Source organism: Aspergillus pseudotamarii (assembly GCF_009193445.1).
Source record: "Aspergillus pseudotamarii strain CBS 117625 unplaced genomic scaffold BDV38scaffold_30, whole genome shotgun sequence".
Lineage (NCBI taxonomy): Eukaryota > Fungi > Ascomycota > Eurotiomycetes > Eurotiales > Aspergillaceae > Aspergillus > Aspergillus pseudotamarii.
In genome coordinates, this window is record NW_022475044.1 from 152,222 (window position 1) to 179,678 (window position 27,457).

Below are 27,457 nucleotides of genomic sequence, written 5' to 3' on the forward strand. Positions count from 1 at the left end.
ACCTGCACCGACGGTCGGGGAAGTCCCATTCATAAACAGGATCATAAGGCAAGGCAATACTTGGGCAAGTACGAAAGTTGAGCTTGATGATAGAATGGTGGAGGCGACCAAGGGTATTGGCATCTGCTTTTGCTCGAAGTGACTTCTTTGCTATTTCTATTTGGCCGTGCGCTGCGGCCCAGACGAGGGCAGAACTCTCGCCATAGCGGGCATTATGCTCAAACAAATAAGTTTCTAGCAGGTGGTAAAAGCGACTGTGTGTTTGGATCAACGCGTTCAGGTCTGCGTCCGTGGATAGGTTGTCTGCGATCACTTGTAGAAGCTCGTTTGGTAGGTGGAGGAGGTGCATTTCCGATCAAGATCGGCCACAAGATTTACACGCAAAAGTTGTTGCTTGACGGGGAGTCTTTCCTGAATTGAGGGAAAAGTCCTACTCACTACTTAAATGGCATCTTTGTAGGAACGGTGTGAGTCAAGCTGCACTGACATGCATCTCGCATGCTGATTCCTTGGTGTGTCAGACATGACTGTCGATGCACTTGTCAATGTTTGGTCGGGTTTATGCGGGTCAAGACCGAGTTCAAGATACGAAATAGCCAATAGAGAAGATGTAGCACTGCCTCGGGGTCTTTTAGTGCTTATTTCCATGTCGATCGCGCTGCGGCTCGAGGCGTATAAAAATGGATCCAGCACTGCCTTCCGCTAAACCTCAGGCCTCCGCATTCCCACCCTTAAAATAGAATCAACTCTCATTCGAAACTTCATTGATATAAACCCACCCTTGCATTTCGAGTTCAATTTTCAATTATAATCATTCTTCTTAAACTTTCCAGAAAAAACATATTAACACAATGGCAACAACAAATATTAACTACAGCGCCCTTGAACAAGGCTATGGTAAATAAAACCTTCCCCACCTCAACACCATCCCAGCCCTATGAACATGAACAGCCCTAATTAATAGTGAACACCAGAGCTCGAAATCAACACATTGACCCCCGTCCTCACCAAACGCCAGCAAATCACCCACGAGCTCAATCAACTTCAGACCCTCCGCGACTCTAACCTTTATTCCGCACAGCAAGCCCTCCTCAACTCCACTACTGTGTCAGACGACCAAGCCGCCCGCCAGGAACTCGACGATGCCCGATCCAGTATCAACAACACACTCCAACAAGTCCGCACGCTGGTAGATGAGCTTAGATATCTTGCGGATCCGAGTGATCCTCGTGTGCGCGCACAGGTCGATGCGGCAAAGAACCAAGTGCAACAGGCTATTCAGGATTACTATCGGTCGCAGACGGAGTTTGATCGCGCGCTCCGCGACCAGGTATGGCGGCGATATGAGATTGCCAACCCTGAAGCCTCGCCCGAAGAGGTAGAGCATGGGGTACAGCAGGTGTTGGCGGGGACACAGATGGTTTTCCAGGTATTTACCCTTTTTTTTTAATACTATTCTAGTTTAAAGTTCCAAGGGCTATGGACTTATAGGGATATAATGAGCTAACTAGTCACAGGTACAAGGGGCTCGGACTCGACAAGCGAAAGATGCACAGGCTGCTGTTCTGGAGCGATCAGCTGCCATCCGCAAGATTGAACAGGATTTGATGGCCCTTAGCGAGCTTTCTCAGGAAGTCGCCGAGCTTGTTCGCTCGCAGGAACCAATAGTTGAGAAAATCGAGGAAAATGCGGAGGAAACGCGATTGAACTATGAGAAGGGCAATGAAAAGATCGGCCATGCGATTATAAGCGCTCGTAATGCGAGGAAATATAAGTGGTACATTCTGCTTGTTTGCAGTAAGTATACAGGCTTACCCATTGGACTTTGGCTAGATTGGCTTTGCTGACCGTGGATGAAGTTCTTATAATCGCTATCATCGTGGCTATATGTGTCGGGTGGTGCAAGACTACCGACCACTGTTGAGCACGTTGATGATCCAGGGAATGACGGAGGGCGTGATGAAAACGCTCTGGCTATGAAAAGACATGTGTCTATGTTTAATTTAATATACTGCTATCGGCTTCTACATGATATGATTAATGAGATGTGTTTTTATGGGTGTTTACTACGACTTACTTGGAATACTTCTCGAGTTATCAGGGAAACATAACACCTGGCTGGATTTAAACATTCAAAGCGTAATGGTTCTTTTCCATGACTAAATTGAACATTCTAGGTGACCAACGGATGCTTTCTTCGTATGCATTCTTTCAAATGACTTAAGGTGGGTCATTGCTGAATGGCAGAACAGCGACACCATCGATAGTGCTCATAAATGGAGTGTAGTCCGTCATTATTCCCATCTTACTTATTAAAAAATCTTTGTTTTGCCTGCTTCTCTTCTTGACATTAATCTCTTGAGTTATTTGTCTCAGATCGGAGATACTGAATTGAACGGGACACGGATTCAACTCCCTGCTAGCCTGTAGAGACAAGTAGGATAAGGGCCAAGTGAAAGTCAAGACTGACGAGCTTGTAACCTGCTAGATACTCAGCTTATTTTCATTTACAACTAATAGTCATTGGTCCTTTCTCTGAACTAAGGAGATAGCCAGCCGTTGCGGGTGGGTCTCTGTAAGGATGTTGCAAGAGTTAGGGCTGGATGCTTGGCTCCTCTTTGGCTATGTTTGACCCTTGTTCAGAGAAAAACGACGAGAAAAGAGACGGAAGAAAAAGCTACGTGGCTTATTGTGTCAATGAAGTACCACAGATAACATGCTTCTGGGGTTGATGAAGCAGTCTATCTCTAATGCTGACAATCGCTGCGTCTGGGGCCGTACGTCCTTTCTCTGTCAAGGCTTAGACAATGAAATAAGAGTACAGACGATTCGACTACGTATTCTCCCAGTAAGGGACTCCTTAATGCTCTCTTAGCGAAGAGCGATTACGTAGTAGAATGCCACTTCTGGTCTTGTGATTGTGCGTTGTTTTACTGAGCATCCTGACCTTTTTAGATCGACTGCATTGACTGTCATCCCGTCCTTGTTCTCGGCAGTGATGCTTTTCGCCCTTATCCACGGGCCATATTGTTTTTTATTTATATCTTCAACGTCATAGTAATGTTCTTCTTTGACCCCTTGTCTCGAATTACTACTGATACAGACCTCGTCAAGTTGGAGGAAGTCGTAGATGCTTGTCTTGTGTGATGCTACCGGGTCATGATCTAACTTGAATTCTGTATTAGGTGTTTTCTAAGGAAAGTCACGTTATGGACACCAGGCTCACCTATATAAAGGTATCATTCTCCTACCCGATTGCCAATCAACTTGGCCTCTTCTATACTCTGCGTCTTTAATGGTTTTGAAACCACATATCCTTCTCAGGTACCAGTGTGCACCTAATCTTGTCTCATTCCACGGTTAGTGATCAGTTGCTCAACCTTGGAACCACGAGTCCTCAGCGTTGGAAATCAATCTGACGCACCCAGAGATTTGAATGCGGGGTTCAACAGTAAGAGAAACAAGCATTGGGCAGAAGAGCCAAGCAGAGGAATGCGCTAACAGACAAGCTTAAGAAGACCAACTAAATCGACCAACATTCATTTACGTATCCCCAAACAAACAAATATCCGACTTCCACCACACAATGTCTTCCTCTTTGAGTGCGGGTTCCTTCCAAACCCTGACTTTTCACCCTGACAACACGGTGGTTATACAGGACAAAATCTACGGGGAGCACATCATTTCCGAGCCGGTTTTAGCCGAGCTGCTTCGGTGTCCAGCGCTGCTCCGACTCGCAGGCATCGGTCTCCACGGCCAAACCGATCTGTTGGGTATCACCCAGACAGTGACTCGACTGGAGCACTCCATAGGTGCGTCGCTCTTAGTGCGCAAAGTTGGTGCTAGCGTTGGGGAGCAAGTTGCAGGTCTTTTGCACGATATCAGCCACACGGTACTCAGCCATGACGTCGATGGAGCCTTGTCAAAGCCGGGGGAGAGCTATCATGAGGTCCAAAAGTCACGGTACATCATGACCACTGAGCTGCCACAGATACTTACCAAACATGGCTTCGTTGATCTCAAACCGTTCGAGGAAGAGCTTTATCCTCTGGTGGAGAGTCCCGCTCCTCACCTCTGCGCTGATCGTCTCGATTACTCTCTACGAGGCGCAGTCGCGTTCGGCAAACTTGCGATAGAGGATGCGCGCCGCGTGTATGACTCTGTGACAGCATTCCCGGACACGTCTTCACCACATCGCTTGCTGGTCCTGCGAGACATTGATCTGGCCTTGGTTTATTCTAGGGCCTATGGCGAATGCGATAGGGATGTGTGGTGCAACCCGGCTCATGCCGTCATGTCCAGGAAGATAGGTCGGTTGATTGGGGATCTGGTGCAACGAGGATTATTGAAGGAGGAGGTCCTGTGGAGTCTATCGGATCGTGAATTCTGGGAGCTCCTGAAACGTAAAGTTGACTCTAAAGGATTGGAGACGATCGAACACATCGAAGCCGGGCCGCATGCAGAAGATTCTCATCGTCTACCTCGTGGTACCAAAATTCGCACAATCGATCCCGATATGCTCCTCCCCGGTGCCGAACAACCTTCTCCACTGTCTTCTGTACGACCAGAATGGGCTAAGGAGAGACAAGAGTTCATTCAGGCTCGCCAGGCTCTGTTTGTAGACTAGCAACTTCTACTATCTCCATCGACTAAAGCTGCGTGAGCTGGGAAGAAGATACCAGTCAGTCACGAGTCGCGAGAGCGATGTATTACTTTAAGCTTAATTTACAAATAGATCATATTCACTTCCCACTGAAAATCGCTCGATTACCCCCCCTTCTTCACGAATAGATGGTAGAGTTCTCTGATATGGCGGGGTTACCTGCCTCAGGCCAGAAACCCCGCCGCAAAAAAAAGAGTGACCCGCTTATCGATTATCGTCCCCAACTTTTTATGACTCGACATCATCTTCTAGACATTTCCCCCCGTCCTACGCCCAATTCCAACAAATCCCATCATGTCTGAAGCTCTGACAAACACCGACCTTCAGGGTGCCCTCCCTCTTATCGCTCGAGGCAAGGTTCGCGACCTGTACGATGTCGACGAGAAGACCCTCCTCTTCGTCGCAACGGACCGCATCTCCGCGTACGATGTGATCATGGAGAATGTACCACTCCCCTCTCGCTGTTGACTTCCCTCTCTTCTCTCAATTCTCAACAGCATCACTAACAGAGCAATGAAAGGGAATCCCCGAAAAAGGCATCCTCCTAACCCTGTGCACGAAAACCTGGTTCAAGATCCTCTCCGATGCCATTCCCTCTCTCCGCACCCACTTCCTCACCCTCGACCTCCCGCCTCAGATCCCCGAGTCGCTGCGTCCCGTCCTCCAGAACAGAAGCATGCTGGTGCGCAAGCTGAAGATCCTCCCCATTGAGGCCATCGTCCGCGGTTACATCACCGGTTCCGCCTGGAACGAGTACAAGAAATCCGGCACGGTGCACGGGATCAAGGTCGCCGAGGGTCTGAGGGAGAGCGAGGCTTTTCCCGGTGGTCCTATCTACACCCCCAGCACCAAGGCGGAGCAGGGTGAGCATGATGAGAACATCCATCCGGATCAGGGTATGTCTATCTATATCTCCACTTCTTCCCAGGTTCCGATTTCGGAGGCATTGGTTGATTGAGCTTTTCTTTTTTTTGGGGGGTTTCTTCTTTCGCGGTCATGGATTATTGGCTAATCATTTTTTTGGCTGTAGCTGTTGCTATTGTTGGTGAACCTTATGCCTCTAAGATCGCCTCTCTCGCCATTCAGCTTTACAAGGTCGCTCATGAGTACGCGCTTACTCGTGGTGTGATCATTGCCGACACGAAGTTCGAGTTCGGTTTGGATCCTGAGACTAACGAGGTTGTGCTGGCCGATGAGGTCCTCACTCCTGATTCATCGCGTTTCTGGCCTAAGGACTCGTACGAGATTGGTCGTGGACAGCAGAGCTTCGATAAGCAGTTCTTGCGTGACTGGTTGACGAGCGAGGGACTGAAGGGCAAGCCGGGTGTACGCATGACCGATGAGATTGCGCAGAAGACGAGCGCCAAGTACCATGAGGCTTGGGAGCGGATCACTGGTGGTAACTAGGGCTACTATCGTCTAGTCAGGGAGATGGTATATGGAACGCTCAATTGTAAAATGTCCGGAAATCCTTACTGGTCAAGTTGAAAAACTGGTATAGAGACCTAAAAATAAGAAATTACTATACAAATTAAAACCTAATATCCATTCATTGATCCCACTCGGAACGCAACGCCTTCAATCCTTTCTTCGCTTTCGGCGCCTCCGGTTGACTCGCATGCTGTTGCACAGACCCCTGCGTCCAGCCAGTCCGGACGCCCTCGTCCAGAGGCAACGCATCCGCGCCACAGATACGTCTCTCCTCCTCGATCTCCGCCTCACTCACACCATTCGTAGCCCAGATCTTATGAATCCGCAGATCATACGGACCCTCCACCCGATCCGTAAGTCCAATACCGATACTCTTCACCCGCTGCCGCAAGATAGACGTCTGCGGCTCAACCACCAATCCATGGTTCGTCCGCACGAACGCGTTCAGCGGTAACAAGATCGTCTCCCAACCCGTCGTTCCCGCTGTCTCCGTACTGGTCGACGTCGACATGATAGTTGATTCGGGCGGAACATCAGAAAGAGAAGCAGGCATGCGGCTTGGATACACGTCCTCCTCCTCCAACTCAGACGACTCCGCCGCCTCCTCAGCAGCATGCGACGAGAGGTACTCATCCGAAGCCTCCTGGATCCTATGATGCCGAGTATACAGTCGGTGCTGGTGGATATCCGTCTCGACGATCGAATCCGTCTGAATATTCACGGTGTATCTACGTCCGTCGGACTTAACGCGCAAAGCGAGGTAAGAATAAGGATCCATATCCCAGAAAAGTCGTCCGAAGAGCCACAGGCCTCGGTCTTTGTTACGGAAGGCCGCATATCCTGTTTTATCATCGTTCTGTTGTCAATTCCTTGTTACAGGCAGGGTTGGATTCTGGGGGCGGGGGGGAAAAAGAAGGGTTATCATACCCGTCCGCTCTACGCGCCAGTTATTGGGGAGCTTCGTCGAAATACTTCCGTGGAATCGAGCGTGTGCGGGCGAATGAGTCGCTGGGTCGGCAGGGACGTAGTCTAAACTGGCAGTGCTGAATCCTCCAACGGCGCGGTCGGCCATTGTCTTGCATCCGGCGACAGTGGAATCATCTTCGAAGTCGAGGAGGACGTAAGGTTTCGTCGGGGTATGTAGGGCTTCCGAGTTCCAGGCTAGAACCAAGGTATTAGCAGATCGATCGCAAGAAACAATCGGCGGTCCGACCGTAGGAAATGGGGGAGTTAAGTACCGATTTTTGACAGGCGACCCAGTTCGTCTGCGCTGCGCTTGAAGAATCCTGCAGGCTTCGCAGCGAAGCACCTTGCCGTGGGAAACATGGTGCGATTGTTATGACCGTTTTCGAGGAGAGATCTTGGTAGTTCAAAGTCCAAATAAAATGGTCGGCAGGGAAGAAACTCGGAATTCGGGGGCGATTGAAATGACGTCGCGTGAGTTCGCACTGATTGATAAACTGAATCCCCGCTCACCGCCTTCAGGCACAAGGATTGCATTAAATAAATTAAATGCGTCGTTACGAGTATTAAACACTTTAACGAGTATTTTACTAGGTAGCCATCGGGTCAGTGATGCCATCATCTTTACCCGTATATGACCGACCCCCATTTGCCTGTTTTAACCTTATGCTGTAGGCATAAGACGACTTATTGGGAGACCCGCGGGGCGACCAACAGATCGTGTGGTACTCCAAGTCAAACTTTATTTACGCTAAATTAGAGGTGTTAGTTAAGAACTAGATAGTATACTTCTAAAAGTAAGAGTTGAAAAAAATGACTTATATATTAATAGTGCGTTAATATGCTATGCAGAAAGTCCGGGATGTGTGTAAAGCAACATATCTTCACCTAGGCATCGTTCAACAGCGTGAGAGCATCAGTAGAATAGATGCCAAGCCAAATTCAGCCCTAAATCATCCCAATCGGGAAACCTATCTATACAAACAACGACCTTCATAGGAATATTATTAAAAACGAGCTTTTCAAGACTAGTAATTATGTCCTGACTCAATAGCATTCCATGGAAGTATCAGTGGGACTCACCTTTAATGTGAAATATTGTTTTTGTGCTTTATCACCAGTTAAATTCAGTGATGACGTCCGGATAGGATAACATTCAATAGTCATCAAATTCCGAAACTGCTGGGAGTTCCCAGTAATAAATATTAATGGTATTTTATTCCATTTCTTATTGGTCGACCAGAAGTGTGGCTTGGAGGATTTTGAAAAACAGAGACTTGGGAACGGTCGAGAGGATAACAAATGGGCAAGTCTACGTTCCAGTCCCCAGGTTTCTCTAAGAGAAGTCGATTCTGGCCTGCGGCTCTTCTTGCTTTTCTGGCAGTAGTATGGGAAAAACAAGCTTTGGCTTCTTGGTCCGGGGGTTCCTTAACTACGTTGGGGTGGGCGTTTCTAAGGTCAACGTAGAAGGTTGAAGTAAAGGCAGTTAGTTGTGGAGCCAACAAACCGTAATATCACCTTTTTTTTTTTATACAGCATTATTGGTTATTTTTATTGAATCGAGTGATAGCCTCAACACTTGAGGCTGAAGCATAACGCCCTTGCCCTCTCCTTCAGCGAGCTAGGGTTCCTGTATATGTGAAAACTTCTCCAAGGTCTGCCTGAGACACTGCCAAGCTATCCCAAATGTTGAGCCTTCTGTTTTCCCTGTTGCGTATGTACTACTTATACGTACTAGGCATCAGTAGGTGGTATAGAGTTCTGCAAAGAGTCGTTAGGATCTCGTCATGACTATGAAATCCGTCGTTAAACTCGCCGTTAAGCCAGCAACTCTCTCAAAGCCGATTCAGAATACTCACCAGATGCATAGGCCCTTCTCTAGTATCCTCTGCTCTCGTTTATTCTATTTAGTAGCCATGGTAGCAGGCCATGGGGAGCCTCTCCCCATGACTCGACCATGGCTTTTAATGATGCTCCTAGGTTTTCGTAGAAGCCTACACAGATAAACCCATGAATTAAAGAAAAGAAAATGATTATCAAATTCTGAGCTAACCATGAGTTCCTGAGTGCACGTTTGTAAGCCAGAGGGGTGGCCTTTTCTTTCTGTTTCTTCTATTCTCTTCTCTACCCATACACACCCATCTATCACCAAGCACCCGTACCTATCACCAAACTATACAAATCTACTTTCCATAGTCATATCGTCTATACCATATCGATCCATCATAAGACATCCTTCAAGATGGCTCCCTGGATCAACAACATCAACATCAACAACAACATCAACAACAACAACAATATCCAACAAACGAACATCTACCCTCCGCCTCCCCATCCTAACCGTCCTACCAACGAGTTTTACCCTCCACTTGAGAATGAACCTCAAATCACATTCGATGAGGTCCAAGAGCGTCATGGTCTGACTGCCCGGCTCTTCGTTGGGAAGTATGTATCACTCCTCTCGCTCGTCGATGTTGATAGAATGCTAACCTTCTCTTAGTCTTTCGGTCACCGTCGAGCAGCAAACGCTCATGCATGATTTGTATGAAGAATTCAGGCAACACGGATCCTGCTATATCGCGCTCAAGTACAGCAGGAACAAGCTAGGCCGGCAACTGCCTGGGGCGTTCGTCCAATACGAAGTAAGCCATCTATCATATGCTTCTTCCAAACTGTCTGCAGCATGAAACTAACAATCTACAGCGTCCTGAACATGCCCAAGCAGCTCTCAGCATGGCCCAGAAGCTACAGCTGCACGGCCGCACTCTGAGGGTTGCAATGGCAGTCGGGAATAGTAAGTACTCATAATTGTCTATGAAGGCCTTGCTTTGATATGCTAATATGTTATTTAGGGCATCAGTCTGCCAGCGGGTCCCAGGCGCCCTATCCCCAGGTGGCATATCCCCCGATGCCTTATCCCCAGGTGCCCTACACCGAGGTGTCATATCCTCCAGTGCCGTGTCCCCCGATGCCTTATCCGCAGGTGCCCTACACCCAGGTGGCATATCCTCCGGTGCCGTGTCCCCCGATGCCTTATCCCCAGATGCACCACCTTCAGATGCCACCACAGGGGTATCCGTACCAGCAGGGCCCTCCGACCGAACCCACCTCTGGTCCTTATATGAACCCTTATATGGCTGGTGCTCCTGGCCCTTATCCACCCGTTTGGGGGGAGCAGAACTACTCCGAGCAGATGGGATATAACAATTACCTGGTGTCCCCATATCCGCATGATTGGGAGGAGCAGAGCTACCCTGTGCAAGTGGAGGCCAGCAACGGTCCGGTTTTGGAACAGGTTTCTAATGAGGGCCAACAGGCTACTGATGAGGGACTACAGGCTACTGATGAGGGACTACAGGCTGCTGATGAAGGACTAGAGGCTTCTGATGAAGAACTACAGACTTATGATGAGGGAGAACAGACTTCTGATGAAGAACTACATTTTTCTGATGAAGAACTACAGACTTCTGATGAGGGAGAACAGACTTCTGATGAGGGCCAACAGGCTTCTAGTGAGAGCCAGCTTGAGCATCAGCAGGACTCGGTCGCGACCACCTGGGAGGGGCCCCTGATTGTGGATGGGTCGGTTGGGTCAAACAACGAGAGCAATTGATGGTATAAACGGTTTGGTGGAAATTGTACGGAAATTGAATGGAAATTGGTCATATCTTTGCTATATAACATGTCTTAGTTATATACCATGTACTTGCTATTGCTAAGGAGGGTCATAACAATGGTATAGCATCTCCTATGATGCATCTTGCTCTGTTGACACATATTCATCTATAACCAGCTAATAGGATACACCTAGATCATCAGAGATAACCTATTCCTACAAGTAGAATATCCCAATCTTTTCAATATGTAGATAATCAAGCCAAAGACGACGTTTATTACGCCCTGTAATGAGTGTAGTCGTCTTAGGGCTAAGGAAGAACAATTATCCTCCGTCCCCGCATTGACGTTTCCATCCTTCCGCTCATAGTAACAAAAAACACACGATCCCCTCACGGAGTAGAGAAAAGGGATCCTCTTCGACCCATGTTGATACGTCCCAGACATGTCTGATCTAAATCTCGTAGAAGTCGATTCTCTCGAAGCCCTTGTCATCATCGACAATGAGCTCGATCCTCTCTCCCCTCCTGCCCAGGACACCGTCCAGGTATCGGGTCTGATGGGTTCTCTTGCTCTACACTCAACACATGAAGTACATGACCGAGGTGAAGCCAAAAAGGAACTGCAGATGGAAGACATTTGCTGCTCGGCGCATGGACTGTCCATCCTTGTGGTATGTTCCATTTCGCCCGGAAGAACCGACGGCAATGTATACTGATTGCCTCTAGACAGCTATAAAAGGCGATGTAAAACACTCAGTTCTATTCGATGCAGGCCCTGAAGGCGAGATATGGGAGAGGAATGTCAAGCGGTTACGGCCGGATCTGTCTTCTGTTGAGCTGGTTCAATTATCCCATTGGCATCGGGACCATTCGGGTATGGATCGCTCAACTTTTATTGATTCTTCATGAGTTCCCTGTCAGGTCACTCCACTAACAGAATCCAGGTGGCCTTGCCCGAGCCATTGCATTGATAACCGAGGCCAAAAAAGCCAAGGGTCATACAGACAAAGTATCAGTAGATCTTCATCCTGACCGTCCCGATTATCGCGGACTCGCCCTGGGTCCAAACATCGTTTCCCTTCAGGCGGACCCTACCTTCGAGGAACTCGAAGCAGCCGGGGGAGCCATCCAAAAGCATGACGAGGTACACACTGTGCTTGATGATTTCTTCCTGGTCTCTGGCGAAATCCCCCGCCAGACTGCGTACGAAAACGGTGTCAAAGGAGGTATGCGCTTTGACAAGGAGGAAAAGGATTGGTTTTCTGATGAGCTTATTTCCGACGAGCGTTTCCTCATGTGTAATCTTAAGGGTATGCTTTTAATGAATCATTCTTATGTTCTTCTACTCTGGGTTGTCTCTAACTCGTTACCTTTCCAGACAAAGGACTCGTCCTGTTCACAGGCTGCAGCCATGCAGGTGTCGTCAACTGCTCTCGACATGCGGTTGAAAGCCTCGATGGCTCTGTTCCTCTTTATGCGGTTGTTGGGGGCTTTCATCTTGCTACTAGCACTGCGGCCGACACGGAAAGCACTGTCCAAGACCTTCAGAGACTGGACCCTGCTGTGCTGCTGCCGGGGCATTGCTCAGGTTGGAGGGCTAAGTTCGCGATTGAGAAACATATGCCTGGGAGTCTGGTACCGTGCACTGTGGGTGCGAGGATTGCTTTCTAGTGGCAATTCTTGCGTGTTGCAGTATATCATAGGCTTTGCCACTGGGCTTTCCTTGAGATATTCTTCTCTATCGAAGGGACATACTGCCTCTACATATCTCGTCCTCTATCAGTCTACAGAGTGCTTTATTGAATGGCAAATCTATTAATCGAGAATCAGTTCAATTGCAGGAGATAAATATTCTCACACAAATCCACGGGTTGGACAGAACTCCTCACTGCCGGAAGATGGTTCTATACACATACACACACGAACACACACATATCGATATTACACCTCATGAATATGACTATCATTGTCCCAGTTCTGTCCTCGTCTATAAAACGGCTCTAGGAACCTCTAATGCTCTTCCTTATCAGCATCCTAGACATGAACAGTGGTCTTCATATCTCGATATATTCTCTAAACTTCACATATCACACTTACCCAAACCTGTATGTAGGTAGATGGAGATCAAGCCAGCCACTGATAATCTTTGATATATTGATACAAATAAGTTATGTATATATATATGTTTTCACTAGCATCATGCAGCTCTATATTATGTAGGTATATATAGTCATGCTGTTCATCCGAAACTCCTATCTATATACATATGTATAAACGACATATATATATATTCTACTTACAACACCACAAAATACAAGAAACATCTAAACTACATATAATAGAACCGAAGCAATACATATATACATATACATATACAATTCACAATCCCACAGATCACTCTATACGATCCACTACTATTATCTACATGAACTTACTACCACCCAATCCTCAGAACTTACCTTCCTCCAACGGACACCACCAACCACATACCTTCTTCTCCCCTCCAATTCAACTATCCCATCCCTCCACCTGAAACCAAACCCCAAACCCTACCACACTCACATCACACACCCATCCAAACCTACATTCTCAAACGCGACCCAAATACCCGCCGCATTCAACTCAAACACACACACCCTGTTTCAAACATACCACAGCCGACTTTCTCCCCCTCTTTTCCCCCCAGGAGCCAAGAAATACCACGGCCAAACCAGGCAAAAATGCAAAGTGGACCGGGACATTGAAAACGGTGGTGGCATTGCAGAAGTCAATCAAGACTGATTGATTGAATGAGATTGTCAGATGATGATGTAATTGTCATCCCCTTTCTTTCGTTCTACTTGTTTTTACCATTGACCGTGAAGGAAGGCGGTGGTGATGTTTCTACTGGGTTTTGATATGTTGGATGAAGTACTCCATGTTTAATGATCTGGGTTGGGTAGGACACTACTTACCACCGACTTTACTACTGTGTACTGTGTAGTTATGTAGGATCCAAGATAAGAATGAATATATCACATCTAGACCCCCTATCTTGAAGACAAGCCACGGCGGAACTGAACAGGGCCAACAAACAAACCCAGATCTAGATCCCTCTATTCCTCATCCGATCCTATCCTATCCTATCAACCTCTACCTATGCTCAAAAAAACATACAAAAAATAAGAATAAAATACAACAAATAAAATCAATATCGAAAAGTATATCTCGATGAAGAAAAAAACCATCATCGCCCGAACTCATCCCCCCCAACAATCCCAACTCAACTCAAAAATGCGCCAAAGGGAAAAAAAAGGTAAAAATTAAAAAAAACAAATAAAATAAACAAAGACTCATCTTATCGGGCAAAACAAACTACCAACTAATAAACTACGTATAACATGCATTGAAACTCCGCCTCGTCGATCAATGACACGACAACCTTTTCCTTGGCTGAGACTACTATCGCTGTTGACTATCTACTGATGTTCTGGTCTATTTTCTTGTGTTTTCTTGTCTGGTCTGGAGAGAGGGAGGGGGGGCAGTGCGTATCCCTTCGATTCGGGGAGGAGAAATTGCCAAGAAACGATAGTTGTTTGTCGAGGAATGTATGGGGAAGTCTGGCTTAGGGTTTTGTTTTTCTTCTCTCTTTTTTTTTTTTTTTTATGGTTTGGGCCTTGGCGGGATTGGAATTTCAGGAGAAAAAGTCAGATGGTTGGGGGTGGAATGGGACTTGTTTATCGTCATCTTCTCCGACGGTGGATAATCCTACTCATTAATTTTGATTATTTGTTCATGATTTGGTGGTTATGGTCTTCTTCCTATTATTATTATGTGAGTTATATTATAGGGGTAGGGGGCAAAAATATGGAGTACTCCATGGGGGAGACGTCGAAAACGACGCACTAACGTTCCTTGCCAAGCTGAGTCGTCGGCGAGTGCTTTGGGGTAGGTGTAGCGATAGTGGTCTGATTGATTATTCTTGTTATGTCATTTGCAAGGTCATGGATTTCATTTCAGTTCCTCCCTTATCGTCTGATTGAGATCCATTTGACGCTGCAGTTTGGGGCTATTGATAGACTGACTCTCCCCCAAGGGGGAAATCCGCCAAGAACCAGCCTTGCTGATACTGCACATCATTTGCTTGGCGGAGTCAATGGATTGCTTCATTTTCTCAGTGGTTGGGTCGTCACAATGGACACACACACCAGTGTTGGAGAGACAACTCGTTTCTTGTGCTGAACCCAACGGAATGCATCAGAGCATTACCCCTCAATGCGGGCGTCTTGACCCCATACAGTTCACTGCGAACGAACACTTCGCCTCTTGGCGGTGAAGAAATAAGTTCATCACAGCCCCTGACGCATTGTCGATCACTGCCTGTCAACTACAAGTAAACGTTCAACAATCTGTGTTGCCTGAACTGGTGGCTGGGTTGGATCATTGTCTTTCCAATTCATCCATCAATCATCTACTGGCATTGTCTTGGATCTGAACAGCGTGTACAAAGGGCCTACGTATGTCTCGAAGTATACTGAATATAGAAAACTTTGACATCATGGGGCGTCGGCGGTATCGCCCGCTTAGGCACTTGGTCGTAGGCAGATAGCGATCAGCGCGCTGATGTCGATCGAGAACTCGTTTCGGGGAACTGTATGGAGTATGCCCCCGGAGGTCCCTGCTGCCTTCTAGGAGGGTTTGAAGCAGTATTTTTTTTTTCCCGAGGGGGATGATTCGCCTTGCATTGCCTGGCTGGGCCGGGACGTATGGGGGTGCTGTATGTATGAGGTTGAGTAGGCGTGCATGTATGTCTCTGTATGTCGGGAGCACCTTCCGATGACGTCGCAGAGCTCGTTTACACGGTCCCAAGCATTCCAATGAACAAGTCTGCAGGGTCGATGTGCCATTCTGTTCCCGGTCCCGTGGGATGCAGCCTGGCAGACTTCCATCACGCAAGGAGGTTGACATTCTTGCATTGACGAGAGCCGAACATACAGATGAGATCAGATAGACAGTCGTACATACAGGATGTACGGTATCATGCGGGGAATATCCATGCTGAAGATCCCTTGGCAGCGAGCCGTTACACAGCCTACTATAGGGTGAATATACTTTAGCATACACTCTCCAGGGCAATCGATAGACCTCCGTTATTGCGACGACCCAGGCTGAGACAACTTTTGTCAGGCGCTGGTATCATATTCCCGAGGGAGATTCTGAGCGCGGGCCCAGAATTCCGCCAGGAAGGTTATTCGCCGACCCTATTGCATTCTATTCCCTTGGCGGACCAATTCCCAGCATAGTTCCTGCATGGTTCTATACGGAGTACATACTGCATGGCACAGGAGCATCCGAAACAATATCGTCGGTAGAGACTTGTCTCATGGAGCATTTTGCCTTAGCAGATTTTTAATCTTGGGTCGCGGCGGCGTCAACCACCGAACGAAAGTTCTTAGTCGCTGACCGACTGTTCCAACCATGGAACATCGACGGAGTCGCCTGATCATATCCAGGGATAGACAGTTGGATAGAAACGCTAGAAAACGTCCAGAGAAAAATCATCGCCAAATAGGATGATTGTGATAGGGAAAGGAAGGCGGCCTTCGCGTGCCGATTCCCGCGACGCCGATGGCGGCGAGTTTGGGGGCTGGGCCGAGACCAGGACCTTGCCGAGGTGTGAAATATCCCGATGTCATGTCAGATGCACCCGGTTTATGGAAACCTCTCATAAATTATTGAAAATTTTAATGGAGACTAGGGCCTGGAAAGAACAAAAAGAATAGTGTTGATTTCTCAATGTTAGAATTTAATTTCCAGTCGTCATGTTGCACGCCGAGATAGCCGTTCGCACTACTTGTAGAAGAAGTCCTCTAGAGCGGCGACGAGACCGCGTGTAGCCGATGCTGAATCCTAAACAATGGTTATGAATGACAATCACGCACAATATGACGCAGGGACAATGGGGACAGCGAGCTATGGGTTGGGGGCAACGGATGGTCAGATCATCTCCGAGTCGAGGCTCGGCTTTACCCCGAGACGACCACTGTGTTTCTCCTTTTGATTTGGCAATTGGTAGCTGCAAGGAGCTCTTATCATCTCATGACCGATAATCTATGATTTCCATGGAGTAATATAATTGAAAAAGCTGATTGGCATCACGCTGGCGTTGCCCGCTGCCACCGTGGCACCGTAGAGGGAAAAGGGCCTAATAATGGGGGAAAATCTCTCATAGTAGCAAGACAGGTTAGTAGCTTCGTCTGAGCGCGGCCGTCTTGTACAGGATAGGAAAGGTGGGAAGGATTTCGCTAAGAGATGATGTGCCTCCGTCTAAACTGCAAATGGGATCTCGATGAGCAAACGCCCCCATCTGGGGCAAGCCGATGTCGTATTCTTGTGCAGTCCTGCAGGCGTGACATGAACGGAATCCCCGTGAGTTATGTATAGATAGACAATAATTGATTCTCCTCCCCAATGGCTGTCCCGATGGACAATGTCTTGGCTCTTGGCAAGCACAACCGAGATCAATTCCGTATCTGGAACACTTAAGAGGTCCAAGACGGCGAACAAGACCACACCCAAACCATGGAGCAACCTCGGGAAGCGACGATAATACGACCGTACTGGAAGAAAATCCCTCACCACGATCCTCGATGAGACAGCTTGGCGACGGGCGATCGCCGGTGGGGATTGGGGGGATTATTTGCAATTTAGCATCGGTGAGTGGGAAGTAATTTCCCCGTTTCTGTTACTAGCGGTTAGTGAGCGGGCTAAAAGAGGTGCTACTGTAGGTACAGCTCGTTAGCTATGTTTCATTCAGGACCACGGAAGACCTCGGTGATCCATTTGAGATAGCGCCATTCTCTCTCGCATGACGGTGCTATCTGTCAACATTTTGGTATAGGTACGTCGTAATTGAAGATTTAAGGACATCAGGAAATATATTCCACAATTGTCAAAGTAATATCCCGGCGGACAATTGTCGTTAGCGCCGTCGCACAACTAGCACCATGCACGTAGATAAGGCGAGACCGGCAAGATCTTCCGGGACATGATGAGGAGAATCTAATAATTTCCTCGTTCAGGAAATCTGCGTGTGTGTGTGTGGTGTGAGTGTACGCGGCTCTCGTCAGTCGGTCGAGAGTGAGAGGCACCGTGAATACCCTCTCAGGGAAATGAGAGGTACTTACCCAAAGCGGTAGGGGCTTACTCATCTGTCGAAACTTACGTAACGAGACCGTACGATCTAGCCCGACAAGGAAAGCTGTTCCTCAGGTCCCAAAGAGGGAAATCCCAATTAATTGAGTCCCAATTGCCAGTGGTTCTCTGGAATCCCGACCAATTTACCCGACCGTGTGTGCGTGCGTGTGTGTGGAAAACAAAAAAGCATCTCCTCGGACTGCCGATTATGACGTAACATTCTGGAGTAAACCATTTCAAGACAAATAAAATAGAAAAATTGCATCTCACATGGCCACACCATCCACCAAACAACAATGCAACCAACCAACATCCCACACAAAAAGACTCAGATACGCTCAGATTGCCGACATCCGACCTAGAATGCGACCCAAAGGCGAATCCCAGCTTCTTGGACGAAGAATGCACCTAACACGCACCGTTCCATTCGATCCAGTTTTCTAGAAAACGTCGAGAACGGGCATCGAAAGCGGTCGGGCGAGTCACGGATGGAGCCACACCCCCATCAGAGCTGCGGCGTCCCCAATCCGGTGGCGATTATTTCCACTTCGTTCGCCCGTTTAAGTCGACAGCCTCACCGTTGGTTGGCTGGGACCCGTTGCGGGATAATAGTGTGTTGTTCTAATGCATATCGAAAAGTTGACTACTGATATCACTCACTCATCGATCCCCCATCTCCAGTCCATGGCATGAGGCATTTACGTAGTCGAAGATCTGTCCACGTAGGTATTTGCTGTCCGCGACGTCAGTCAGTAAGGTAGATTCTTGGCTTATTCTTCGATTTTCTAGAACGAGACTGGTTTGCCTCTTTGCCGTCGGAGGGTTGAAAATTCTTTGTATGGATGAGGTTTCGACTGACACCCGTTACAGCCAAACCATGGAAATTCCACACGTCGATGACACTGTCAAAGAAAAGAAAAAAAAAAAAAAAATCAAACCTTTACCCACCCAACTTTCACGTCTCTCAATCACATCCACATGATTTATTATCAACGGTACTGGGTCAGGGTCAGGAATTCCCGAAGCCATAGAATTGAGTCTCAATAGAAGGAGCTCAACCACGGGTCCTGTTGTGGGGTTCTTTGTTACCAACACCAGTCGATTCCTTGACTAAATCTTGACTGTTTCTTTCCACCAAAAAACCCCCACTGGTATAACCAACAACTATTAGGATAGAATCTACCGTACGAGTGTAATTCTCATCTTGGAGCAATTGGGTTCAGCCCTGCCAACTGTCATCGTGTAGAAAATTTTTATGCTTTTCATAAGGTAATCGATTAGGGCTCTGCACTTAAGGGTTTCCATTTCCTCCAAGGAAGAGGGATTACTGATGAGGTAAGCTGGTATTGGTATGTAATATTGATGGTCTGTAAGTACAACAACCAAGACCAAAAGGCATGGAGGAATCAAAAAGAGAGAGAGAGAGAGAGAGAGGGAGGAACTCTTGGCTGACGTCCGCCGGTTACACCCCATCACTCAAAACTGAGGTAAAATAAACCGCGTCGGCAAACGGTGAGAATCCCCCGGAGTTCGATTAACTACGTAAAGTAATTGTTGCACAGGTAGTATTGTTGCGTGCACGGGACTATAGGCGGATGGTGCTTTGATCTAGCTGTATGGATGATGAACTAATTCTGTTAGAGCTACTACTGTCTCAAGTCGTACCTTTGTAATATTATCGAGGGAATGGGGCATGGAGGTGGCTGGGGATTTCCCTCGGCTCGTTTGCAACGACGCATTCAGAATCCGTTATTTCTTCTGCTTATCGGGACAAGAACCCGAGTATGTACGTACTTACTCCGTACTTCGTGAAATCATCTTTATGCTATTTTTGTGACTCTTCCCTTGTTATCTGTTGCAGAGCTAGGAGTAAAGCGGAATTCAATAAGCAGTCACCACTAGAGTCGAGATGAGCGGGTACTAAACGGGCAAGCGTATCTACTAACGACATTCGTACCCGTACCGGTCCCCATCAGCCGCGGAAAGCGCCCGCTAACCTGCTGCTGCTATGGACTTGTCCTCATTCAGTAGTCTATACTATCGCGAAAGAGTTAACTGAAATAGGAACAAAACAGCATTCGATCTGCGAACAGGACGTCCGTCGGCGAGGGAAACATACCATCAAGCATACCGGACAGCTTTGGTGAACAAAGAGTACGGCATTCCTTTCTTTCTCAATGGTGGATCTGCCATGTTCCACATGGCATCGTCTACCCAAACCCCCGAGTCGTACATGTGACTGAGACAACTGGGATCGTGAACCCCGTCGATATGGTATGGAGTAGGGATGATGCAGGTCATCCTTCTCCCCGAAATCTCCTGTCGCTGAGGATACCATAACCATTGTACTCCGTAGTCTTACTAGGCTCCATGGGGGTGGTCTAAAGGTCTGAGGTCTGAGGTCTTTTTTTTGTTATGATTATTTTTTATTATTTTATTTTAATTTTTGAATCAGGACGGTGGCGGTATGCGGTCCAGACTGGCCCCGATTGACCCTCCGAAGCTTCGAAATATCCCGACATGGACCTCGTCGTTCTGCTGCAGCAGCATTGTATGGGGTTTTTCTGTCTATCTACTCCAGATTTTCTCACCGAATCCCGCAAGAGCGGGTTTTGTACGTACCACAGACTACAGAGCGCCTTAACCCCATACCGAAAAGCAAATAAATCCATAACGAAACTAAATAAACTAAATTTGAATGTGGAGGCAGCCTTGGCAGGCGTATATTCTATACCACCGTACTTTTACTCGCTCTCGTATACAGACAAGCCTTCTGTGGGAGGAGCTAAAAGTGTGGAGGAGATCCCGAACCGGCAATTTCCCTGTTGCATCATGGATAATAGCGAGCGACAGTGAGGGAATAAACCGGGTCTAGGAAATGGTAATGAAGAAAAAAGAGGTTGGTCTATCAGACCGATGCGAGATGTCAGCCGATCTGGGGGATGGGCAACCAACGGCAACCACGACGTGGGCGGTTGACGATAGACAACGGGTGGTTGGCAGTGGTGACGATGATCGTGTCAAAGCCCATGCATGCATAGCAGAGAGCATGGGCATTAGTAGAGGAACTTCAATGCACCCTTGTGTTGTCAAATGAATTACGTTCATTAATTGGACACATCGACTTTCCAACCTGAATCTATCCTAATCTGGAGTTTCCGTTTTTGCGGCATGATGACGCTCTAGTTGGCGCGAGGCTTTTTGCCTTTTCATAGTCATATCGCTCATTCACCTGTCATGATTCGGACCTCAGTACAGGATCATATCGGAAAAAGGGACCAGCCACGGGCGATCGGCGGGCATGGTCATGCATGAGCAAGCGCTTTTTCCTCCCCCCCCTTGGTTTGCAGGAGGGCCATTGGTCATTATCACGCATGCATGCATACAGCGCAGTCTGTCAAGCCCATGGAAAAATGTCGCAACGCAACGTGGTTATCTTTCCTCCCCGTTCAGGGTGCAGGAGAGCATCCAAATTGGATGGACCTTATCGCAATGTAGATAGGTAAGATCTGATGATGGCTATGACTTCACAGGATCAACGCCGATGAAATCATCGATTGCAACCCATGTGTGAGGCAAATGCTACGGAGGTCTGAAGCTATACTCTAATCTATTCTATTCTCAGATAGTTCAAGCTGATTATAGCTCCTAGTCTTATACACCAAACGGGACTAATGATAGGTGGTGGGAACCGAGAAAAGCTACTCAATGGCAGGGCCAGAATAATAATCCATGATCCCATCGCAATAATCGAGAAGCAACCAAATGGAGAGGGCCATTGACTAGTTGGCGGAGACTCTCACGGCCAAACGACCACTCACAGGAAATGACGCTCGGAAATGGAGACCTTTTGCTCCCCACGAGACAAGGACGGGACGAAACTCAATCAACGTTCAAGAGGACGCGGATTGGAGCGAGGCTAATGAAGGTGGAGTGGAGAGTCTCTTCTCGTCATACGCGCTCGGTCTTTGGTGGGAAGCAAGAACGATCGACTCCGGGTTAGTATTTTTTTGGGTGAGCTAGTGTGGGTTTTTAGTTACATTAGATAAATAATAATAATACTCATCGGAATCAAAAACCAGGAAGAGAAAAATAAATAAAAATAAAATAAACTAAATAATTCAAATAAATTCATAACTGGAATTAAGCGGGTCGTGGGATATGACCAGCGAGTGCGTCTGCAGAAGATAATAATTACTAGTATTGTTCATCATCCTCACTGCTGATAACAACAAATGATCGATAGGAAATAACTAACTACTAATCCTGATGACATAATGACCGCTGGGTTTGGGAATAGCGTCGTTACTCAGGTTCTGGATGTGAATGCCATGAGATGTGGTAACGATGCTGTATTGAAAAAAGTGTAATCTTGAATCATGATGGCTTGACAGTGACCACAATGGAAAAAAGATGGAAGGGAACAAAAGGTACCTCTCTTTCAATTCGTACTGACTTTTTCTTCCCTTTCCCCGTAACAATTCCCGTCGGGACTTCTGACCATGGAGACGATTAATTCTACGACGTTATTACTCTCGGATGGAGTCTCACGATGATCCATTGATTAAACCCTGTTGGAAGCATCGTATCATAATCTAACCATGCAGTGTCATCGCGTCTCGGACTCGAGATGGTGTTTGTTTACTACTTTTTTTTGTTATTTTTATTTTTATTTTTATTTTTTAATCTACCCTCTTTTTGCCCTGCACCCGGAAATGGCATGGGATGGGATTTTCGTGTCGCCCCTTGCTCTTTCCCGGTTGGCTGAACTCGTGGTTATTGGTGACGGGAAGGTCGGGTAGGACGGCCCTTGAATGGTAACCGTATGAAGGAAAACTTTGAAGTAACCAAACGGAGTATTTTGCTGCAACAGCAGAGCCAAGCAGAAACAATGTTAGTTTTGTTTGTTTGCCCTGTATGTCTCGTATGCACCCGTAACGGAACAGTTTCATTTTTACCATCCTCGGAATCTCGTCCTCTCTATCTACTGCTACTATTGGATTCAAGAAGATGAGTCTCTCGTCTGCCTCTGCAAGGAGGTCCCAAAGACAAGAAAAAATAAGAAAAATGAAAAATGAAATCAAAAGTAAATTGATGCAAATCCTGACTTGTCATTTGCTGCAGGAACTAGGAAGATAACAGAAACCGATAGCTTTTCTTGTCTTATCCTTCATTTGCCCTTTCATGTTGGTCTCAAATTTCCTGGAACTTTGACGGCAAATTTGATGATTATGATTATTCGAATGGAAATTAGTACTCTGGTGACTTGGTAAGGGAAAAAAACGCCTCGTCGCAAGCGGCTGGAAAATCGCGCATAGTAAAATTGAGATTGAATGGGAAGGATGAGGAAAATTAACGAGGGCCACCCGCACGCGGCACTGCGTACCGTAAGAGAATTTTTGCCCACAATCACACCCCCAGAGTCAGGTACGAGAGTGAGAGACTGGCCGATAACTAGACCGATGGAGACCGGGCCAAGCGGTATGGTATTTTACAAGTCACATACCTTCCATGGGGTGGCATTTTGCCCTGTGGCCGATTTTACCGATGTATTGCAACGTACCATGACACCCCAGAATCCTCTCATCGCCCGTGGTTTACGCTTCCTGTGAAGTGTATGGAGAGAGTGGAGGAGAGGGGGGCGAACTCGGCACAGAGCTGCCGGTCATGGAGACTAACCGTACAGTAGAGATTACTCCATTGAGCATAGAGGACAAGGCCCCAGAGGCGTAAGGCGGCGTACCATCGTGTTAATATGGAAAGGTAAGAGTTTTCCAAAGGGTGAGACTAAACTAGATGCGGTAAGGGGCCCACATTTACCTTGGAGAATTCAGCCATTCAGGGAAGACGAAAATGAAAAATGAAAAATATGTGAAGGTGGAAAAAACAAAAAAGAAAAATCTGCTCGCGAGTGCGTCCCGTTAAGCAAAAATGTGTGTGCGCAGGAGGATTGGACCCAAAGAGGGTCGGAGGTCGGGTCGGCCTTTCAGGGACAGTGAACTTTCGATCAAAGTGGCTACTGCACCCGGCCACACGACCCCGAAACTTAGAACCCAAAAAAAAAAAAAAAAAAAAAAAAAAAAAAAAAAAAAAAAAAAAAAAAAAAAAAAAAAGTGGGCTTACGCACAGGGAAGGTCGCCCGTTGGAGCTTAGAGACCAAGACGTGTTTGTTCAGGTCCCGTGCAAATCAATCTCGCTCACCCCCCCCATCCAGACATATTAAAGAGTACATCCCTTCCACCCCTCTCCCCTCCCTTCTTCTTCTTCTCTCTATAGGAATTCCGACTCTTGCCATTCCTGCCATACTTTGTTTGCATCTGCTCATATCGTTGGGTCCCAAAGGCTGTGTGAGCCGAAGCAACAATGGCGGAGCGGAGAATCTCCTATGCTCCCGACGTGGAGAATGGTGACCGTGATGGCGCCAACCTCGATGAGTATGCCGCTCTTAACCGTTATATCTCGACTGCTCGCGACAAGCGCCGTGGCTCGACCTCTTCTGCTGGTGCTATGAGCACCAAGAAGGCGAAGAAGAGCTGGCAGTTCTGGAAGAAGGGAGGCGATGGTGTTGAGGAGGGCTTCGTCTGCCCCGATGAGTGGCTCGAGACCGACCTGCGTGCTGGTCTCCGTGGCGCTGATGTTGAGGCTCGTCGCAAGCGCACTGGCTGGAACGAACTGACTACTGAGAAGACCAACTTCTTCGTTCAGTTCATTGGTTACTTCCGTGGTCCTATTCTCTATGGTACGTTTTCGACAGCTATGCGTTTTAGAGAGGAATTGCAGCCCCGCTGACAACCTACTAGTTATGGAACTTGCTGTTTTGCTCGCCGCTGGTCTGCGTGACTGGATCGATTTGGGTGTGATTATTGGTATTCTTATGCTTAACGCTGTCGTCGGTTGGTATCAGGAAAAGCAGGCCGCCGACGTTGTTGCTTCGCTGAAGGGTGACATTGCCATGAAGGCTGTTGTTATTCGTGAGGGACAAGAGCAGGAGATCCTTGCTCGTGAGCTTGTTGCTGGTGATATCGTATGTGCCTGGCTTGTTATGTGCTACGCTTTGGAATTCATTGACTAACCAATTGCCTCTACAGGTTGTGGTCGAGGAAGGTACCGTCGTTCCTGCCGATGTCCGCCTGATCTGTGACTACTCCAAGCCCGAGATGTTCGAGACCTACAAGGAATACCTCGCCACCGCCAACGATGACACCCTCAAGGAGAAGGATGATGATGATGAGGACGACACTGGCATTGAGGCCCGTGCTGGAGTCTCTCTGGTCGCTGTTGACCAGTCCGCCATCACTGGTGAATCTCTTGCTGTCGACAAGTACATGGCTGACACTTGCTACTACACCACTGGTTGCAAGCGTGGTAAGGCCTACGGTATTGTTCTCGCTACCGCCAAGCAGTCTTTCGTCGGTAAGACCGCTGCTCTCGTCCAGGGTGCCTCTGATTCCGGTCACTTCAAGGCTGTCATGGACAACATTGGTACTTCTCTCCTGGTTCTCGTCATGTTCTGGATTCTCGCTGCCTGGATTGGTGGTTTCTACCGTCATATGATGATCGCTACTCCTGAGAACGAGGAGAACTTCTTGCTCCGCTGGACTCTCATTCTGTTGATCATTGGTGTCCCCGTCGGTCTCCCTGTCGTCACCACCACCACCCTGGCTGTCGGTGCCGCCTACCTGGCTGAGCAGAAGGCTATCGTTCAGAAGCTCACTGCCATCGAATCCCTTGCTGGTGTTGACATCCTGTGCTCTGACAAGACTGGTACTCTTACTGCCAACCAGCTCTCCATCCGTGAGCCCTACGTCAACGAGGGCGTTGATGTTAACTGGATGATGGCTGTTGCTGCTATTGCCTCCAACCACAACGTCAAGAACCTCGACCCCATCGACAAGGTTACCATCCTTACTCTCCGTCGTTACCCCAAGGCTCGTGAGATCCTCGCTCGCAACTGGGTTACCGAGAAGTACACTCCTTTCGACCCCGTCTCCAAGCGTATCACCACCATCTGTACTTGCGACGGTGTCCGTTACGTCTGTGCTAAGGGTGCTCCCAAGGCTATTCTCAACATGTCTGAGTGCTCCGAGGAGGAGGCCAACAAGTTCCGTGAGAAGTCTGCTGAGTTCGCTCGCCGTGGTTTCCGTTCTCTTGGTGTTGCCGTCCAGAAGGAGGGTGAGCCCTGGCAACTTCTGGGCATGTACCCCATGTTTGACCCCCCTCGTGAAGATACTGCCCACACCATCGCTGAGGCCCAGCACCTTGGTCTTTCCGTTAAGATGTTGACTGGTGATGCTCTTGCCATTGCTAAGGAAACTTGCAAGATGCTTGCCCTGAGCACCAAGGTCTACGACTCTGAGCGTCTTATCCACGGTGGTCTTGCTGGCTCTGCTCAGTACGACCTTGTTGAGAAGGCTGATGGTTTCGCTGAGGTCTTCCCCGAGCACAAATACCAGGTCGTCGAGATGCTTCAGCAGCGTGGTCACTTAACTGCCATGACTGGTGATGGTGTCAACGATGCTCCTTCCCTCAAGAAGGCTGACTGTGGTATCGCTGTCGAGGGTTCCACTGAAGCCGCCCAGGCCGCCGCTGATATTGTCTTCCTTGCCCCTGGTCTCTCCACCATTGTCGACGCTATCAAGCTCGCTCGTCAGATTTTCCAGCGTATGAAGGCTTACATTCAGTACCGTATTGCTCTGTGTCTCCATCTTGAGATCTACCTCGTTACCTCCATGATCATCATCGAGGAGACCATCCGTGCTGATCTTATTGTCTTCATTGCCCTCTTCGCTGATTTGGCTACCATTGCCATCGCCTACGATAACGCCCACTTCGAGCAGCGTCCTGTCGAGTGGCAGCTTCCTAAGATCTGGGTCATCTCCGTCATCCTTGGTATCTTGCTTGCCGCTGCCACCTGGATCATCCGTGCTTCTCTCTTCCTTTCCAACGGCGGTATCATCCAGAACTTCGGTTCTCCTCAGGAAATCCTCTTCCTTGAGGTTGCCCTTACTGAGAACTGGCTGATCTTCGTTACCCGTGGTGGTAAGACCTGGCCCTCTTGGCAGCTGGTCGGTGCTATCTTCGTTGTCGATGTCCTCTCCACCCTGTTCTGTGTGTTCGGCTGGCTCTCTGGTGACTACGAGCAGACCAGCCCTCCCAGCAAGGCTGAGTTCTCCGTCAACGGTGACGTCGACATTGTCACTGTCGTTGTTATCTGGGCCTACTCCATCGGTGTCACCATCATCATTGCCGTCGTCTACTACCTCCTCACCATCATCCCTGGTCTTGACAACCTTGGCCGCAAGAACCGTTCCAAGGCTGACACCAAGATCGAGAACATGCTCAGCCACCTCTCCAAGCTGGCTATTGAGCACGAGGTCGACGCCCACGGCAAGTCCCGCTACATGCTGGGTGCCCGTGCTGAGGTCGAAGAGGACGAGTAAACGCTTGATTACGCTCATTTCATTTAATATTATCCGATCTGGATATCACTTGAGCATACATGCATGAGCTGGTGCACCGGCTTTATTATTTTACCCCGTATTATAGACTTTTTATGCCTTTATTACTTTGCTCTACGTTTATAGAGTGAATTTTCCTTTCTTTTATC

At 48.0% G+C, this 27,457-nt stretch overlaps 10 protein-coding genes across 10 annotated transcripts; 6 read left to right on the forward strand and 4 right to left on the reverse strand.

Moving 5' to 3' along the window:
- The first annotated feature begins 740 nt into the window (after nt 1–740).
- On the forward strand, nt 741–2,287 carry BDV38DRAFT_247855 (t-SNARE). The gene is made up of 3 exons (XM_032054699.1): nt 741–897; nt 975–1,429; nt 1,518–2,287. The coding sequence occupies exons 1-3, from the start codon at nt 852–854 to the stop codon at nt 1,845–1,847; spliced, it is 831 nt and encodes a 276-aa protein (XP_031913073.1). The 5' UTR covers nt 741–851; the 3' UTR covers nt 1,848–2,287.
- Nucleotides 2,288–3,518: 1,231 nt separating this feature from the next.
- BDV38DRAFT_247857 (uncharacterized protein) lies at nt 3,519–4,669 on the forward strand. Its single transcript, XM_032054700.1, has one exon. It carries the CDS (start codon nt 3,587–3,589, stop codon nt 4,625–4,627), a length of 1,041 nt encoding a protein of 346 aa, XP_031913074.1. The 5' UTR covers nt 3,519–3,586; the 3' UTR covers nt 4,628–4,669.
- A 105-nt stretch (nt 4,670–4,774) lies between these two features.
- BDV38DRAFT_98981 (phosphoribosylaminoimidazolesuccinocarboxamide synthase) lies at nt 4,775–6,141 on the forward strand. Its single transcript, XM_032064235.1, has 3 exons — nt 4,775–5,107; nt 5,184–5,559; nt 5,694–6,141. Exons 1-3 carry the CDS (start codon nt 4,958–4,960, stop codon nt 6,068–6,070), a joined length of 903 nt encoding a protein of 300 aa, XP_031913075.1. The 5' UTR covers nt 4,775–4,957; the 3' UTR covers nt 6,071–6,141.
- Nucleotides 6,142–6,212: 71 nt separating this feature from the next.
- On the reverse strand, nt 6,213–7,420 carry BDV38DRAFT_271627 (CIA30 family protein; the record flags this gene model as incomplete). The annotated part of the gene is made up of 3 exons (XM_032057350.1): nt 6,213–6,934; nt 7,022–7,255; nt 7,333–7,420. 3 exons carry the CDS (start codon nt 7,418–7,420, stop codon nt 6,213–6,215), a joined length of 1,044 nt encoding a protein of 347 aa, XP_031913076.1.
- Nucleotides 7,421–9,299: 1,879 nt separating this feature from the next.
- BDV38DRAFT_283406 (uncharacterized protein) lies at nt 9,300–10,670 on the forward strand (the record flags this gene model as incomplete). The annotated part of the gene is made up of 4 exons (XM_032060033.1): nt 9,300–9,502; nt 9,558–9,699; nt 9,761–9,851; nt 9,910–10,670. 4 exons carry the CDS (start codon nt 9,300–9,302, stop codon nt 10,668–10,670), a joined length of 1,197 nt encoding a protein of 398 aa, XP_031913077.1.
- Nucleotides 10,671–11,117: 447 nt separating this feature from the next.
- Nucleotides 11,118–12,345, forward strand: BDV38DRAFT_293577 (MBL fold metallo-hydrolase; the record flags this gene model as incomplete). The annotated part of the gene is made up of 4 exons (XM_032062290.1): nt 11,118–11,345; nt 11,401–11,548; nt 11,619–11,984; nt 12,053–12,345. 4 exons carry the CDS (start codon nt 11,118–11,120, stop codon nt 12,343–12,345), a joined length of 1,035 nt encoding a protein of 344 aa, XP_031913078.1.
- Nucleotides 12,346–15,054: 2,709 nt separating this feature from the next.
- Nucleotides 15,055–15,923, reverse strand: BDV38DRAFT_98999 (uncharacterized protein). Its single transcript, XM_032064236.1, has one exon. It carries the CDS (start codon nt 15,619–15,621, stop codon nt 15,121–15,123), a length of 501 nt encoding a protein of 166 aa, XP_031913079.1. The 5' UTR covers nt 15,622–15,923; the 3' UTR covers nt 15,055–15,120.
- Nucleotides 15,924–18,955: 3,032 nt separating this feature from the next.
- BDV38DRAFT_99020 (uncharacterized protein) lies at nt 18,956–19,410 on the reverse strand. Its single transcript, XM_032064237.1, has one exon. It carries the CDS (start codon nt 19,321–19,323, stop codon nt 19,030–19,032), a length of 294 nt encoding a protein of 97 aa, XP_031913080.1. The 5' UTR covers nt 19,324–19,410; the 3' UTR covers nt 18,956–19,029.
- Nucleotides 19,411–19,638: 228 nt separating this feature from the next.
- On the reverse strand, nt 19,639–20,967 carry BDV38DRAFT_247867 (uncharacterized protein; the record flags this gene model as incomplete). The annotated part of the gene is made up of 2 exons (XM_032054701.1): nt 20,306–20,967; nt 19,639–20,244 (listed from the first exon to the last, which is right to left on the reverse strand). Coding segments are annotated over exons 1-2 (574 nt in total), but the record flags the coding sequence as incomplete, so codon positions are not given.
- Nucleotides 20,968–23,963: 2,996 nt separating this feature from the next.
- BDV38DRAFT_99053 (uncharacterized protein) lies at nt 23,964–27,401 on the forward strand. Its single transcript, XM_032064238.1, has 3 exons — nt 23,964–24,589; nt 24,651–24,874; nt 24,939–27,401. Exons 1-3 carry the CDS (start codon nt 24,214–24,216, stop codon nt 27,288–27,290), a joined length of 2,952 nt encoding a protein of 983 aa, XP_031913082.1. The 5' UTR covers nt 23,964–24,213; the 3' UTR covers nt 27,291–27,401.
- The last annotated feature ends 56 nt before the right edge of the window (nt 27,402–27,457 follow it).